At 42.9% G+C, this 18,429-nt stretch overlaps 1 protein-coding gene across 26 annotated transcripts in view; it reads right to left on the bottom strand.

Moving 5' to 3' along the window:
• Positions 1-18,429, bottom strand: part of LOC110488057 (focal adhesion kinase 1) — a 177,379-nt gene that overhangs the window by 127,175 nt on the left and 31,775 nt on the right. For 17 of the 26 annotated variants that reach the window (XM_090227718.1, XM_090227722.1, XM_090227724.1 and 14 more), the window contains exon 2: positions 13-39. Coding sequence is in view for 9 of the 26 variants with exons in the window: in XM_090227705.1 (XP_090083831.1) it covers positions 13-39; positions 11,746-11,764 (46 nt within the window). In the remaining 17 variants the exon portion in view is untranslated. Of the gene's footprint in view, positions 1-12; positions 40-11,745; positions 12,043-18,429 lie in introns of those variants that run through there. The other 9 variants (XM_090227723.1, XM_090227728.1, XM_090227726.1 and 6 more) reach the window with 3 other exon arrangements.

Below are 18,429 nucleotides of genomic sequence, written 5' to 3'. Positions count from 1 at the left end.
AAGGCCACTCACCTGTGTAGTAGGAAATTCTTGAAATATCTGCAAGAGAAAGAGAGACAACAGGGAGGTCAGTTGGTTTGATCGGTTGTTGATCTGTCAGTTCAGCACATTAGGTTCAGTGGAGTCGAGGCAGCATGTGGTTTAGTGGGTCAATGATAATCCTAGAGGGCAGCCTGGCGGCTCCAACCCAACCCGGTGCCTGGTCATAGAGCGCCCCCTAGCTGCTTGGGAGATAAAGCTCTGTGGCTCCCAAATGGCACCATATTCCCAAATAGGGCACTACCTTTGACACATAGGGGCCCATAGGGGCCAGGGCTGGCACAGAAGGGGACTCCTATGATGACACCATATTCTGTCAGTCACAGTTCAAAGTGAACCGGAATGCAGGGTAACAATCTGAAGGAAGTCCTCCGGGGTTGGGTTTCAGAGTGGCCATAGACAGACAGACAGGACGGAAAGACGTGGTTTTAGTCTCTCAGGTTTCAGAACAAGGTTAATCAATTGTCAGGAGAGTACAGCAAGAGTACAATGAGAAGGATGAGTCATAAAATTGGCATGCACTTTGTGTGTGTGGATGTGTGTGGAATGGAACCAGACAAACTGCAGGTGGGTATGTAGGCTAAGGTCAACTGAAGTGGTGAAATGTCAAGTGGCAACAGAATGCTTTTTTTTAAAAGAGAGAGACTGTTGCCTTCTCAATGCCTCTCATTCTACCCTGGCTTTGTGTTTGAGCACTCTGTCTTGGCACCCTATTCTCTATGTAGTGCCCTATAGGCCAAAAGTAATGTACTATGGAGGGAATAGGGTGCCATTTGGATGAGAGTAGAGACCAAATAAACCCGTAGACCACAGATGGACACCAGCCATCCAACTCAACAATCAAGAGGCTACAGAACAATGATCAACATTGACACGCATCCCAAATAATACCATTTTGCAATTGGTTTCATATCAACATCGGTCCCATGATCCATCACTTGAACATTATTACATTGACTTGAGATGTGTAGGTGGTGTAGGTCTCTCAGCCTATAACCAGATCAACCGAGCATATATTACTTATAGGGGTGTTTATAGTTGTAATAATTTGATTTCTGAGAAAGAGCTTGAGGCCCAGAATGAACCATATGCTCCTGGACAGACCATGATGTCTCTAAAGAGTCTGTCCTTCCTGAGTAATGAGTATAGGGTTGGTAAAGAAAACCTAAGTTCTTTAATAATCAATATATCCAAGCGCCAGTTGATCAAATCACCATGTGAAAGGCAGCTTGAGACCTCTGGATTGACTGTTCATCCAGGGCTTAAAAGATTAGTCCATTAGCCCAGTGTCTCTTTAATAAACTAGTATCACCTCGGTGCATATGGTGCTCTCTCTTTGTCACTGGATCACCAACTAGATAGGTCAGCAGTAGAGGCTAGTGATGCTAGTAGCCAGGCTAGCTTTAATAGGACTGATCACACCTCACTGCACTAATGCTAACACTCGCTAAGAACCAGCCTGACCCGCGTGGCCCATGTCAGTGTCAAGGTCGAGGTCTCTTCACTGTGGTCAGTGTAACGTATGGAGGGCCGTATGGGGCTGTGGTGGACGTCCCCAGTCTGCTCTGTCCCCTGCCTGGTGCTTGACCCCACAAAGCCCCTCTGTCTGGCAGAGGGCCCAAACACCTGCTCCTCAATCTGTCCCCAGGACACACACATTCAGGGAGGGAGATATATGGCCTGGGAGTGCCTAATGCTTACATTTATTTTAGCGCAGGGGAAAAGGGAGGTGAGATAACAAGGCTTTCTCAAAACAAGGCTTTCTCTTTGAAGCATTTTAGAAAGCAAGGCACTCTTCTCACTGGTGAATTTGAAAGCTGCTCAGTGTTGACAGAGAGGCAAAGAGCAGTGTCTAAAACAGACAGACAGACTGAATGAGCGTGGGGGTGTCAGGTAGGACAAACACAACAATCACTACTGTCAAATATGCTTGTCCTCAAGTTATCTTACTGTCTGGCTTTCAAATCTATTTTTAATTACTCATAATCCCTGATTGAAAAGGCCTAAATGGGGCTTTCTTTACATATCAACCTCTGAACTTAGCATGGGCAGAACGCTAGAAAGAGATGAGTGTCACAGGCTGTGTTTTTCCTGCTTTGTTCCAAGACTGAGAGTCCCAATGCCACCCTATTAACTAGAGTCCTACGGTCCTATTACCCAATGTAGTGCACTATAGGGTAATAGGGTAATATTTGGGGCAAAACTGCCTCAGTTATGTAGCTACCAGAGCAGACGTAGAGGGCTACAGTGCTGGCCACCTGTGATGGTCTGGTGGAGGGGTGGAGACCATGTGAAACTGCTGAGACACTTTGTTCTAAAAGAAGAGTGCTGGGGTCTGGCTTGGGGATCCAGAGCCTGCCATATATCACCTACAGACACACACAGATAAAGAGCATTCTGCGAGCAAGTGAATAAATTCAGTCCTCTGAGAGTGCCTAGCGACGCATGCACACACACACACACACAATCACACACAATCACACACACACACAATCACACACAATCACACACACACACACACACACACACACACACACACACACACACACACACACACACTCCAGCCCAGAGATGTACACACCACAGATTGGGGCATCAATAAACCAGCAAGCATTGCCTGACATCATGTGAACCAGGAATGTCACTCACACAAGCTGAAGCACATGTGAAGGTCAATATCTGCTTTCATGTCCAACCCATATAAAGAGCCATTACCAACAAGCATTCATAACCCATAAGATCAATCATTCAGCCAGTTACACAGGCTAGGCCTGCTTCTGTCCTGTGTAATAATGACAGACTGGGGTGTGTCCAAAATGCCACCCTATGCCTTATATAGTGTACTACTTTTGACCAGAACCCAGGCTCTACATAGGGAATAGGGTGCCTTTTGGAACGCAGCGAGACTAGACTGCTGACTCCTCTCAGAATAGCCATCCAGCCATCCACACGTCTGTTATCAAGCTTTTCAATGGCTGTTTTAAGCATTTTGAATTGTTTGGGCTTCAAGCTGAACTGAGGAGTAGGGCTGGGACAATACCAGTTTTGCGATACTCGTTAGTATCGTGGCAAGGAGACAAAACACAAAGCGGATTTAACATCTTTAGGAAAACAGCTCTAATGTTGGAAATAAACATCATTATGTTGTCATCCAGGTTCACGTATTTATTTTCCAAGCTATTGAACATTATTTTACATATAGCAGGTTTTTTAAAAAGGTTTTTTTGATTGACCATGGAAAAAATATTGCGATACTAGTATCGTCCTGGCCCTACTGAGACCATTGTTTCTGAAAAGAGTCCGTCTCTTGCAGCATGTTAAAGGAAAGCTGTGACCCTCAAAACACCCTCTTACAACAACATATGTGATTGACCAAGAGACATAACAAGAAATGGAACCACATATTATTGGAACCTAATCTAATCCAATGGGAACGATGCTAAACTGGCAAATCCAAATCGCTGAGTATGAAGCAAACGCAAAATCCCGGTCTACCACAAAGAATACATCTGTGAGAGTGAAACGCATAATTACCTAGTGAGGAGGTTATAATTTTCCTGGCTCCAAGCTGTCTGCACTCTCCATCCTTCCTCATGTCTCTCCTTCCACCTGATTATTGACTTGATTAACTAATCTACTTTTACCTGCCAAATCAGGATTAGGATTACAATTAATGCTTTCAGGAGATAAATCGAGAGAGAGGGGAAAGAGGAATGGGAAACGTTCCTGATTCTACTGTAAGTGATGAGAAGACCTCTTAACATCTAGGGGTTTGTTCAGTAGAAACCCAAATTAAGCCGAGAGAGAGAGGACATTTTACTGATAGTATTAATCTGAAATGTAGAGACGAGGAACATCTTTCTAGAGTTACCCGTGGGAAGACAGATTCTACTGAGAGGAATCAGGAACACTTTTGAACCCTACAGCCTCCAACACTCTACTCAGCACATTGGATGAAATCTATCACAGTGCCATACCGTTTTGTCACCAAAGCCCCATATACTACCCACCACTGTGACCTGTATGCTCTCGTTGGCTGGTCCTCGCTTTATATTCGTCACCAAACCCACTGGCTCCAGGTCATCTATAAGTCTTTGCTAGGTAAAGCCCCGCCTTATCTCAGCTCACTGGTCACCATAGCAACACCCACCCGTAGCACGCACTACAGCAGGTATATTTCACTGGTCTCCCCCAAAGCCAATTCCTCCTTTGGCCTCCTTTCCTTCCAGTTCTCTGCTGCCAATGACTGGAACGAATTGCAAAAATCACTGAAGCTGGAGACCCATATCTCCCTCACTAACTTTAAGCACCAGCTGTCAGAGCAGCTTACAGATAACTGCACCTGAACATAGCCCATCAGTAAATGGCCCATCCAACTACCTCATCCCCAAACTGTATTTATTTTTTCTCTCCTTTGCACCCCAGTATCTCTACTTGCACCTTCATCTTCTGCACATCATTCACTCCAGTGTTTAATTGCTAAATTGTCATTATTTTGCCACTACGGCCTATTTATTGCCCTACCTCCCTTATCTTACCTTATTTGCACACACTGTATACATTTAGTCAGCCACCAATTGTGCATGTTCTCCCACTTAAAAAGATGAGAGGGGCCTGTAACTTTCATCATAGGTACACTTCAACTATGACAGACAAAATGAGAGAAAAAAATCCAGAAAATCACATTGTAGGATTTTTTATGAATTTATTTGCAAATTATGGTGGAAAATAAGTATTTGGTCAATAACAAAAGTTTATCTCAATACTTTGTTATATACCCTTTGTTAGCAATGATAGAGGTCAAACGTTTTCTGTAAGTCTTCACAAGGTTTTCACACACTGTTGCTGGTATTTTGGCCGATTCCTCCATGCAGATCTCCTCTAGAGCAGTGATGTTTTGTGGCTGTTGCTGGGCAACACGGACTTTCAACTCCCTCCAAAGATTTTCTATGGGGTTGAGATCTGGAGACTGGCTAGGCCACTCCAGGACCTTGAAATGCTTCTTACGAAGCCACTCCTTCGTTGCCCGGGCGGTGTGTTTGGGATCATTGTCATGCTGAAAGACCCAGCCAATGCCCTTGCTGATGGAAGGAGGTTTTCACTCAAAATCTCACGATACATGGCCCCATTCATTCTTTCCTTTACACGGATCCGTCGTCCTGGTCCCTTTGCAGAAAAACAGCCCCAAAGCATGATGTTTCCACCCCCATGCTTCACAGTCGGTATGGTGTTCTTTGGATGCAACTCAGCATTCTTTGTCGTCCAAACACGAGGAGTTGAGTTTTTACCAAAAAGTTATATTTTGGTTTCATCTGACCATATGACATTCTCCCAATCTTCTTCTGGATCATCCAAATGCTCTCTAGCAAACTTCAGACGGGCCTGGACATGTACTGGCTTAAGCAGAGGGACACGTCTGGCACTGCAGGATTTGAGTCCCTGGCGGAGTGTGTTACTGATGGTAGGCTTTGTTACTTTGGTCCCAGCTCTCTGCAGGTCATTCACTAGGTCCCCCCGTGTGGTTCTGGGATTTTTGCTCACCGTTCTTGTGATCATTTTGACCCCTCGGGGTGAGATCTTGCGTGGACCCCCAGATCGAGGGAGATTATCAGTGGTCTTGTACGTCTTCCATTTCCTAATAATTGCTCCCACAGTTGATTTCTTCAAACCAAGCTGCTTACCTATTGCAGATTCAGTCTTCCCAGCCTGGTGCAGGTCTACAATTTTGTTTCTGGTGTCCTTTGACAGCTCTTTGGTCTTGGCCATAGTGGAGTTTGTAGTGTGACTGTTTGAGGTTGTGGACAGGTGTATTTTATACTGATAACAAGTTCAAACAGGTGCCATTAATACAGGTAACGAGTGGAGGACAGAGGAGCCTCTTAAAGAAGAAGTTACAGGTCTGTGAGAGACAGAAATCTTGCTTGATTGTAGGTGACCAAATACTTATTTTCCACCATAATTTGCAAATAAATTCATTAAAAATCCTATTTTCTGGATTTTTTTTCCTAATTTTGTCTGTCATAGTTGAAGTGTACATATGATTAAAATTACAGGCCTCTCATCTTTTTAAATGGGAGAACTTGCACAATTGGTGGCTAAATACTTTTTTGCCCCACTGTATATATATTTTTTTCTATTGTGTTATTGACTGTGTGTTTGTTTATGCCATGTGTAACTCTGTGTTGTTGTTTGTGTCGCACTGCTTTGCTTTATCTTGGTCAGGTCGCAGTTATAAATGAGAACTTGTTCTCAACTGGCCTACCTGGTTAAATAAAAGTGAAAAAAAAAACAAAGTAAAAAGTACGATGCCTGTGTGTTTCACCTGCAGTGCAAGGCGGGAGGAAGTTCTGTTTCCATATATGCAGCAGGGCATCAGAAGACTGCCAAGTGCTGACAAAGCAAGACGACGTAGCCAAAACAAGGTCAGCTGGACCTCCAATAGCATATAACTACATTACGCTAGGGAAACGCTCACCTTGAGTTAGCACAGGCTACTATGAGAGAAGGACCTACAGAGTAGATTCCTGCACTACACTAGGCTAGGCTATAGGCTAACAGGAAAGATAACCCAACTGTACACATCAGCTTCACTCCTTATAATGAACAATGCACAAGAAATCCCCAAAATAAAGGATTGTTATTTGAATGGCAGCATAGGCCGAAGCTAAGTGTGTGTAGATTTTTTTATTTATTTAACCTTTATTTTGACAGGGAAGATATATTGAGACCTAGATCTCTTTTCCAAATGCACCCTGTATAATACAATATAAAACACACACACACACATATATATATACACACACACACATATGTGTGTATGTGTGTATATGTATGTATGTATGTATGTATGTATGTATATATATATATATATATATATATATATATATATATATATATATATATATGTGTGTGTGTGTGTGTGTGTGTGTGTGTGTGTGTGTGTGTGTGTGTGTGTGTGTGTGTGTGTGTGTACCGGGGCCTCCCACTCTTTCTATTCTGGTTTGCGCCAGTTTGTGCTGTTCTGTGAAGGGAGTAGTACACAGCGTTGTATAATATCGCCAGTTTCTTGGCAATTGCTCGCATGGAATAGCATTCATTTCTCAGAACAAGAATAGACTGATGAGTTTCAGAAGAAAGTTCTTTGTTTCTGGACATTTTGAGCCTGTAATCGAACCCACAAATGCTGATGCTTCAGATACTCAACTAGTCTAAAGAAGGCCAGTTTTATTGCTTCTTTAATCAGGACAACAGTTTTCAGCTGCGCTAACATAATTGCAAAAAGGTTTTCTAACGATCAATTAGCCTTTTAAAATGATAAACTTGGATTAGCTAACACAACGTGCAATTGGAACACAGGACTGATGCTTGCTGATAATGGGCCTCTGAATGCCTATGTAGATATTCCATTAAAAATCAGCCGTTTCCAGCTACAATAGTAATTTACAACATTAACAATGTCTACCCTGTATTTCTGATCAATTTTATGTTATTTTAAATGGACAAAAAATGTGCTTTTCTTTCAAAAACAAGGACATTTCTAAGTGACCCCAAACTTTTGAAAAGCAGTTACACATTTATATAGTGTATTTTAAATTGTATTATACAGGGCGCATTTGGAAATTATATACATATATAGATATAGATTGATAGATTATATACACATGCATTAGAATACAAGAGGAGAAGGAAAGGATAAAGAGAAATGTGAAAAGACAAAATATGTGGGCAATATATGGCATGAAAAGAAATGGGTCAAAATCCAACAAGGAATGTGAATTAGATGCTACTGTTGCACAAAGAGCTGTTAGTGGTCGCATTCCAAGGTGACCATTACAAACGACCGACACTTCTTTACATGTTACTAACTCAACCTTCCCATCCAGCTGCTGGCTATGAGTCTCCAGGAGATACTGCAGAGCACTAGTTAATGGTTAATCCCCTGGCTGACCGGAGAGAAAGTGTGTGTGTGTGTGACCCCTCAGGACAGGGGGTGTTACTGGGGCGTGTAAAGGGGTCAGCACAGGGGTCTGTGGATGCAATAAAGGTCAGGGGTCTGCCTCCAGCACCTCCAACACCTGCTAGAGTGTAACTAGCAGTTACTAGTTACACACAATCACACGCACGCACACAAACAAACGCAAACACATGTACATACACACTCAGAGAAGCGCTCACAGGCAGGCACACTCATGTGGTTACACTCCAATAAGCAGCCTCAGCTCTTCTGCAGAAGCTGTCACACGTACCAAAGCAGGCATACATGAAAAGATAAACAACTTGTGTAGCCAGACACTGACACACACGCCATATAAAAGCAAGGCATGAAGCAAAGGTCACTGTCATGCATGAGTGCACCGCAGACGAACGCATCCAGTAGACATACCATGATGGAATATCACTACCCAAAAGCTACTCTATGCCATAAAGTTAATACAATGTGGACATGTATTTTCTTCATCAAATTAGAAAGGTTCTTAAGACTACAAGTTGTGTGAAGAGGGCACAAGGAGGCCTTTGCAAACGGTGCTTGTTTTGCATATGTCCCACACATTTTGTCAAGAGGGGTAAGGAATAATAAAGCACCATTAATTATGGATGAGGAAGTTGATATAACATAGAAAATATATGACACCACCAGAGGAAGAAGAGGATTGTTGCACGCCTACATCCCCCTCTGCCTCCCTCCCACACATGATCACACTTCACTCCAGTGACCAGGGCCATTTATCACTGGGACTGACACATGATTATCTACAGCTTGGATTAGGAACTGAACAGACACTCCAGAAAGGCAGTTTGTGTCCCAGTCTGCATCCCAAATGGCACACTATTCCTTATAGACCCTGGTCAAAAGTAGTGCAATGTATTAGGGATAGGGGCCATTTGGAACAACCATTAGGTCAGGAGAAGTTTTACAGAAATAGAAGACCGTAGACATCAAGCAAGAGATTAACATTGGATTGTGAAGTAGTACTGCACAGACAGCAAAAAATACATTTCTGTTTCAATGGATGAATAGAAGTTGTATTGTATCTCAGTCACATGCAAGTTACAGTATGAATCCTCTGTTAACGCTGAACCCTGTACAACAAGCTACAGTATGAATCCTCTGTTAACGCTGAACCCTGTACAACAAGCTACAGTATGAATCCTCTGTTAACGCTGAACCCTGTACAACAAGCTACAGTATGAATCCTCTGTTAACGGTGGACCCTGTACAACAAGCTACAGTATGAATCCTCTGTTAACGGTGGACCCTGTACAAAAAGCTACAGTATGAATCCTCTGTTAACGCTGAACCCTGTACAACAAGCTACAGTATGAATCCTCTGTTAACGGTGGACCTTGTACAACAAGCTACAGTATGAATCCTCTGTTAACGCTGAACCCTGTACAACAAGCTACAGTATGAATCCTCTGTTAACGGTGGACCCTGTACAACAAGCTACAGTATGAATCCTCTGTTAACGGTGGACCCTGTACAACAAGCTACAGTATGAATCCTCTGTTAACAGTGGACCCTGTACAACAAGCTACAGTATGAATCCTCTGTTAACGCTGAACCCTGTACAACAAGCTACAGTATGAATCCTCTGTTAACGGTGGACCCTGTACAACAAGCTACAGTATGAATCCTCTGTTAACGGTGGACCCTGTACAACAAGCTTCAGTATGAATCCTCTGTTAACGCTGAACCCTGTACAACAAGCTACAGTATGAATCCTCTGTTAACGCTGAACCCTGTACAACAAGCTACAGTATGAATCCTCTGTTAACGGTGGACCCTGTACAACAAGCTACAGTATGAATCCTCTGTTAACGGTGGACCCTGTACAACAAGCTACAGTATGAATCCTCTGTTAACGCTGAACCCTGTACAAGCTACAGTATGAATCCTCTGTTAACGGTGGACCCTGTACAACAAGCTACAGTATGAATCCTCTGTTAACGCTGAACCCTGTACAACAAGCTACAGTATGAATTGTCTGTTAACGCTGAACCCTGTACAAGCTACAGTATGAATCCTCTGTTAACGCTGATCCCTGTACAACAAGCTACAGTATGAATTGTCTGTTAACGCTGAACCCTGTACAACAAGCTACAGTATGAATCCTCTGTTAACGGTGGACCCTGTACAACAAGCTACAGTATGAATCCTCTGTTAACGCTGAACCCTGTACAACAAGCTACAGTATGAATCCTCTGTTAACGGTGGACCCTGTACAACAAGCTACAGTATGAATCCTCTGTTAACGGTGGACCCTGTACAAAAAGCTACAGTATGAATCCTCTGTTAACGCTGAACCCTGTACAACAAGCTACAGTATGAATCCTCTGTTAACGGTGGACCTTGTACAACAAGCTACAGTATGAATCCTCTGTTAACGCTGAACCCTGTACAACAAGCTACAGTATGAATCCTCTGTTAACGGTGGACCCTGTACAACAAGCTACAGTATGAATCCTCTGTTAACGGTGGACCCTGTACAACAAGCTACAGTATGAATCCTCTGTTAACAGTGGACCCTGTACAACAAGCTACAGTATGAATCCTCTGTTAACGCTGAACCCTGTACAACAAGCTACAGTATGAATCCTCTGTTAACGGTGGACCCTGTACAACAAGCTACAGTATGAATCCTCTGTTAACGGTGGACCCTGTACAACAAGCTTCAGTATGAATCCTCTGTTAACGCTGAACCCTGTACAACAAGCTACAGTATGAATCCTCTGTTAACGCTGAACCCTGTACAACAAGCTACAGTATGAATCCTCTGTTAACGGTGGACCCTGTACAACAAGCTACAGTATGAATCCTCTGTTAACGGTGGACCCTGTACAACAAGCTACAGTATGAATCCTCTGTTAACAGTGGACCCTGTACAACAAGCTACAGTATGAATCCTCTGTTAACGGTGTACCCTGTACAACAAGCTACAGTATGAATCCTCTGTTAACGCTGAACCCTGTACAACAAGCTACAGTATGAATCCTCTGTTAACGGTGGACCCTGTACAACAAGCTACAGTATGAATCCTCTGTTAACGGTGGACCCTGTACAACAAGCTACAGTATGAATCCTCTGTTAACGGTGGACCCTGTACAACAAGCTACAGTATGAATCCTCTGTTAACAGTGGACCCTGTACAACAAGCTACAGTATGAATCCTCTGTTAACAGTGGACCCTGTACAACAAGCTACAGTATGAATCCTCTGTTAACGGTGTACCCTGTACAACAAGCTACAGTATGAATCCTCAATAGAGGCTGATGTTTTGTATGTCACTGATGGTCCCCTGTACGATTGCGTGAAAATATAATATAATCAACCAATAAAATAATGTGCTATCATTACCATCACCATCCTAAATGTGTCTCAAAATGATGCTCATTAAAATACTCTGCTAAGACCTGTTATAATTGTCCAATTAATTTAATTTCTGACCACATGAAGTGTCCATATCACTACCATGGTCGATAATACAGATAGGAGATTAGAAATCACCTTAAAATCACACACACACACACACACACACACACACACACACACACGCACACACACACACACACACACACAGAGGAGAACATTATATTGTAAATACCGTTCCAATCAGCAAGCTAGCCTAGTGTACACCACAGCAGGGTAGCAGTGTAGTCTACACCGTAGGAGAACAGAGCAGCAGCGAGAGAGAGAGAAAACCTTACCGTGATAGAGTCCTTCCATTAAAAGAAGAAAAGCCCAGAGAGAAGAATATATGATCTACGTATTAGTACACAAAGCTGTGAGACCCTAGCAACGTGGTGCCTTCTTCACACGCCTTAACCAAGATGGAATGAATAACAATATCCTGCCATGTAGAACAGAGCAGCCTTCCTTCTCAGACTATGGAGAGCCAGAGAGAGAGAGAGAGAGTGTGTGTGTGTGTGTGTGTGTGTGTGTGTGTGTGTGTGTGTGAGAGATGAGTGTGCGCACACAGCCGGCGGACGGACTGCCTCCAAATGACAGAGAGAGGGGGATGAGAGAGGGGGGATGGAAACAGGAGGAGGCGGGAGTCTTTGTCTCTCTGAAGAAGAGGGGAGGGCAGCGAGAGGGGGAAGTGCAGGAGGAGGTGGGAGGGGAAGTGCAGGAGGAGGAGGGAATAGAGAGAGGAATGGGGAGAAAGCAGGGTGAGAAACAGAGATAGAGGGAATTGAGAGCGGGAAAGGGAGGAAAAGAGGAAAAGAGGAGAGGGAGAGACAGAGGGAAACAGACAGAAAGGAGGGTAAATCACACGTCACCAACAAAAGCCGTCCATCACAGTGCATGGCCGTTAGCCCTCAATGGAGACAGCTCAGAGCAGACAACCAGCTTCCTGTATCTACCATCACACCGCTCACTGTCTACACACAGTAGACCGTCACACATAGCCTGGTCTCTCGCTCTCTCTACCCTTACAGGGATAGATAGAAGAGGGATGGAGGGGACTCAAAAGGGGGTGTTAAGGTCACCACAATTGGCAGAATTTCTTCCACTAATCTTCTCAAATGACTCTTCCGGGCAACTTTTCAATCAAGAGTCTTGTTTTCACAACGGAACAAACAACCTGGCCACGGTACAAGTTAGGGCTGGGACGATACCAGTATCACGGTACGCATTAGTATTGTGGCAAGGAAACAAAACACAAAGTAGATTTAACTTCTTTAGGAAAACAGCTCTAATGTTGGAAACAAACATCATTATGTTGTCATCCAGAGTCACATTTATTTATTTTCCAAGCTATAGAACACAATATTTTACATACAGCAGATTTTTAAAGGACTGACAAAAAATGTGGTCTGCTTTGTGTTTTCATTTTTGACATGGAAAAACAAGTGCGATAGTGGTATCTTCACAGCCAGAGTACAAGTAGAGCTGTTAGTGTTAGTGAGGACTAGTCTGAGGAGGACACAGGGAGCAATTAAGCCTGCTGTGTGTGCGTGTGTGTGTGTTTAATGGATAGCTCGTTTGAACAAGTGTCAGTGATCCCCTCTTAGACTACTAGAGAGAGTGAAGCCAAGGTAGTAGGTGTAGCATTGCCTACACACCAAGAGCTTATCAAAATAGGAGGGCAGTTTAGGGCAAGACAAGGGTCCTGTGTTGGCTTTGTCCCAACTGCGCATAGACTTCCAAGACGATTCGATTCATCTCTAGATACATGGGCTCCGATACAGGAACAATAAGTTATAGTTTTAAAGGATTCGGTGCGATTCGGTTTGATTAGAGAATGAATCAATGCGATATGATGCACTAACATTTGTTGCATAAACACATTCATTTTTCATTCTAAATTAAAATGTGCTGCTGATGGAGCTCATGGGCTGGGCCTCTATGAGCTGTATCTGTCTGTGCTGACTGATGTATGTGTGTGACGTGGAGCTGGACATTAGACCGGCAGCATTTTAATTTACCAGAACCATATGTATTGAGTGGGGACCTGATTAGGACGTCCACCCATGGTGTTCAGAAGAAAGTTGATCTAAAATAATTGCCTGACATCAAGTGTACGGTGTCATTCTGAAACGAGACATGAGGGAAAGACTTCATGGATGAGGCGGACAAGGCTTAAGGAATCAAGGGGGCCGTGTCCAGGGATGAAAAGATAAGCAGTATGTTTACAAATCTACATGTAGTCAAATATCAAGCTACAAAGCTACAAAGTTGCGCAGTGCATTGCTAAACATAGAAAATCATTTACTAATGGGGAATATATCAAGGAGGCTTTCCTCAGTAGTTCGCAGGCTTTATTAGATGGATTGCCTAACAAAGACACAATCCCCTCAAAGATAAAAGACATGCTTGTGTCTGCCAGAACTGTTGAAAAGCGCGTTACCGAGATGGTTGAAAATGTCAAGGAGCAGCAAACTGTAGCATTAAAAGATGCACCTGTGTGGCAGGTACGTGAGGAGCTGCTTTGTCTATAGGATACTGTAACTCAGAGCAGGTACGTGAGGAGCTGCTTTGTCTATAGGATACTGTAACTCAGAGCAGGTACGTGAGGAGCTGCTTTGTCTATAGGATACTGTGACTCAGAGCAGGTACGTGAGGAGCTGCTTTGTCTATAAGATACTGTGACTCAGAGCAGGTACGTGAGGAGCTTCTTTGTCTATAAGATACTGTGACTCAGAGCAGGTACGTGAGGAGCTGCTTTGTCTATAAGATACTGTGACTCAGAGCAGGTACGTGAGGAGCTGCTTTGTCTATAAGATACTGTGACTCAGAGCAGGTACGTGAGGAGCTGCTTTGTCTATAGGATACTGTGACTCAGAGCAGGTACGTGAGGAGCTGCTTTGTCTATAGGATACTGTAACTCAGAGCAGGTACGTGAGGAGCTGCTTTGTCTATAGGATACTGTGACTCAGAGCAGGTACGTGAGGAGCTGCTTTGTCTATAGGATACTGTGACTCAGAGCAGGTACGTGAGGAGCTGCTTTGTCTATAGGATACTGTGACTCAGAGCAGGTACGTGAGGAGCTGCTTTGTCTATTAGATACTGTGTCTCGGAGCAGGTACGTGAGGAGCTGCTTTGTCTATAAGATACTGTGACTCAGAGCAGGTACGTGAGGAGCTGCTTTGTCTATTAGATACTGTGACTCAGAGCAGGTACGTGAGGAGCTGCTTTGTCTATTAGATACTGTGTCTCGGAGCAGGTACGTGAGGAGCTGCTTTGTCTATAAGATACTGTGACTCAGAGCAGGTACGTGAGGAGCTGCTTTGTCTATTAGATACTGTGACTCGGAACAGGTACGTGAGGAGCTGCTTTGTCTCAAACCCATGCATGGTATTACTAAAGGGGAAGTTATAGCAAAAGCCTTCACAGATAATTTTTTGGAGAGAGGTATCTATTAAAAACATATTCGCTATTACAACTGACGGTGCCCCCACTATGGTGGGGAAACGTAAATAATTTGCAAAGCTGTTTGAAGATAAGATTGGCCACCCCGTGGTTAAATGTCGCTGTATCATTCACCAAAGGAATCTGTGTTCCAAGATCAAGCCTGTAGTGCTAATGGACAGTGCCTCTGTTTAGTGATTCTTCCGTTTGTGGGCAATTAGATATTGAATAGACACAACTACTTATAATAAACATATGAAAATCAGAACTGGTATGCAGATCATTAGAAATGGTAGGATAAACTGTAAATTTGCACTCCACCCTGACATAGCCAATGAATATATAGCACATCTTTGGATTTCAGCCCTATCTCAAAATCTAATGGTTTTGACCATTTGGATGTTTTGGTGAGCTTCTTTTCTACTCCTCTTTGGCCTTGCAGTGCACCTCGCAAAAGTTCATCCTTGTTATGAAATTATCAACTTTACACTACATGTCTAAAAATGACCATATACACTGATTGTTCAAAGCAAAACTACCAAAACTATTGCTGACAGTGAACCTGAACAATCTAAATTAAATCTATTGTTCAGCAGGTATAGCCAGAGTTGTGTCTCCAGTAGCTTACTTTTACAGTAGCTTACTTTTACACCAATTTCAACATCGCATAGATAACAATAACCTAGTAAATTACATAGGCTTTATTAGTTGAGTGACAACCTAATATCACTCAAGCCATTTTATCATTTGAATGCTGAAAGTGCAGATGTGCAAGATCGGGAGGGTGGCAGGTAGCCTAGTGGTTAGAGTGTTGGACTGAAAGCAAACATGTTGACATGAGTACCCTGATATCGGGGAATTTGTGCCATTCTGAAAAAATTGTTAGCCAAAAGGTTGCTAGATTGAATCCCAGAGCTGACAAGGTAAAAATCTGCGTTCTGAACAAGGCAGTTAACCCACTGTTCCTAGGCCGTCACTGTAAATAAGAATTTGTTCTTAACTGACTTGCCTAGTTAAATAAAGGTTACGTTTAAAAAAAGGAACAAGCCGCCTACCTTGTGTTGGTCAGCTTGCGAAGCTGGGCACAGTGAGCAGTCTGTCCACGGAACTGATATTCCCTAGGGTTTTTCAGCATGAAAAATAACTTGTAGATCAATGAATTTGACAGTTACATGCTTAGATCCACACTGAAGGAGAGGACATAGTTGTCACAAAATATTAGGTATTTTCAGAATTTAGAAATAAAGTGAATCGGCGATTCGGGACCATTTGAATCTATTTTCTGACCAATACATGCTACATTTGGAATCCGTTTGGGGTCTGCAGACTGATGCAGTCATATCTTAAACAATTGACTGATGGGGACAGATGGGTATCAGTGAATATTACATCCCAACTTATTACATATAGTCTTACTAGTCTACGCTTGTGTGTGTGTGTGTGTGTGTGTGTGTGTGTGTGTGTGTGTGTGTGTGTGTGTGTGTGTGTGTGTGTGTGTGTGTGTGTGTGTGTGTGTGTGTGTCAAGCTCTATACAAATGGACACTGGAGACAAAGCAGGGAGAGCACGGCACTGAGTGTGACAGGAGATTTGGAGTTAGAGCAACAGCACATGGTGAACAGCCAGCTAGCTCAAGAGTCTTAACAGAAGGTGAAGCTCTTCAACGTGTCACAAATCCCCTGGGGAATGGACCAGGGCTAAGCGAGCACTAACCAAACTACAGCCTGCTTTCCAACAATATCAACTACACACTGATCACTACATGGATTTTGACCAACATGCTTTGCACGTTGCAATCACCTTTCAATGAAAAGCAGGTTATTAATTAAATGTATTGTTATTTATTCTTACATAGACAACAGCTGGATTAGAATGTAAAGTTATTGACAGACCAAACCCATAACTCATACTAATCTGTGACACTACATGGAGATGAATGTGACCAATAATAATGATAATGACTTTGACAGACATTTAGGTGAGTGTAGTAGTCCTATCAATCTATGGAATTTGGCAACAGGATGTGAGTGAGTCCGGTCAGTCCCAGTCAGATCGTCAGGCAATCTAAAGGAAGTCTCTCTGATGTGTTCATGTGTGCAAACCTGACATATGCTGGATTGTGACTTCTTCCTCTGAGCTGGCTGGGGGAAAATGCCTTCCAGGCCTTAGAGGAAACTCTTTACTCTGTGTGTGTGTGTGTGTGTGTGTGTGTGTGTGTGTGTGTGTGTGTGTGTGTGTGTGTGTGTGTGTGTGTGTGTGTGTGTCAATGTATGTGTGTAAGTGTGTGTATGTCGATGTGTGTGTGTGTCGGTTTTTGCGCATCAAAGGAAAACCGCGGGAAACCGCCCCACCCTTCCAAAATGGCCTCCAGCAGATTCCAGACAGTACTCCACTGGCACATTAAATACATTAAACATGTGGTAATGTAGTCAGCATTCTGAATAAATTACATTCATTTTTCTAGATGGTTCAACTGAATTTCTACAAGAGTCTTCAGCTTTGATTGTGAAAAACCTCAATTCAGTCCATAAAAGCCAATGGTTTCATTATCTCTCAAGTATACTCATTTTGATATGGTTCCTAGGAAAGCCTATCCGAACTAGTCGATAGAGTCGACCGATTAATCGGAATGGCAGATCAATTAGGGCCGATTTCAAGTTTTCATAATAATCGGAAATTTGTATTTTTGGGCGCCGATTTTGCCAAATTTATTTTATACCTTTATTTAACGAGGCAAGTCAGTTAAGAACACATTCTTATTTTCAATGACGGCCTAGGAACGGTGGGTTAACTGCCTTGTTCAGGGACAGAACGACAGATTTTCACATTGTCAGCTCGGGGGATCCAATCTTGCAACCTTACAGTTAACTAGTCCAATGCTCTAACCACCTGCCTCTCATTGCACTCCACGAGGAGCCTGCCTGTTACGCGTATGCAGTAGAAGCCAAAGTAAGTTGCTAGCTAGCATTAAACTTATCTTATAAAAAACAATCAATCAATCATAAATCACTAGTTATAACTACACATGGTTGATGATATTACTAGTTTATCTAGCGTGTCCTGCGTTGCATATAATCGATGCAACGCTGGGGGATGATTTAACAAAAGCACATTTGCGAAAAAAGCACAATCGTTGGACGACTGTACCTAACCATAAACACATATGCCTTTCTTAAAATCAATACACAGAAAGTATATATTTTTCAACAGGCATATTTCGCTAAAATAAATCCAGGTTAGCAGGCAATATTAACCAGATGAAATTGTGTCACTTTTCTTGCGTTCATTGCACGCAGAGTCAGGGTATATGCAACAGTTTGGGCAGCCTAGCTCATTGCGAACTAATTTGCCAGAATTTTACGTAATTATGACATAACATTGAAGGTTGTGCAATGTAACAAGAATATTTAGACTTAGGGATGCCACCCGTTAGATAAAATACCGAACGGTTCCGTATTTCACTGAAATAATAAACGTTTTGTTTTCAAAATGATAGTTTCCGGATTCGACCATATTAATGACCAAAGGCTCGTATTTCTG

Source organism: Oncorhynchus mykiss, chromosome 30 (assembly GCF_057628025.1).
Source record: "Oncorhynchus mykiss isolate SJ-2025 chromosome 30, ASM5762802v1, whole genome shotgun sequence".
Classification (NCBI taxonomy): Eukaryota; Metazoa; Chordata; class Actinopteri; order Salmoniformes; family Salmonidae; genus Oncorhynchus; species Oncorhynchus mykiss.
This window is presented reverse-complemented; position numbering and strand designations above follow the sequence as displayed.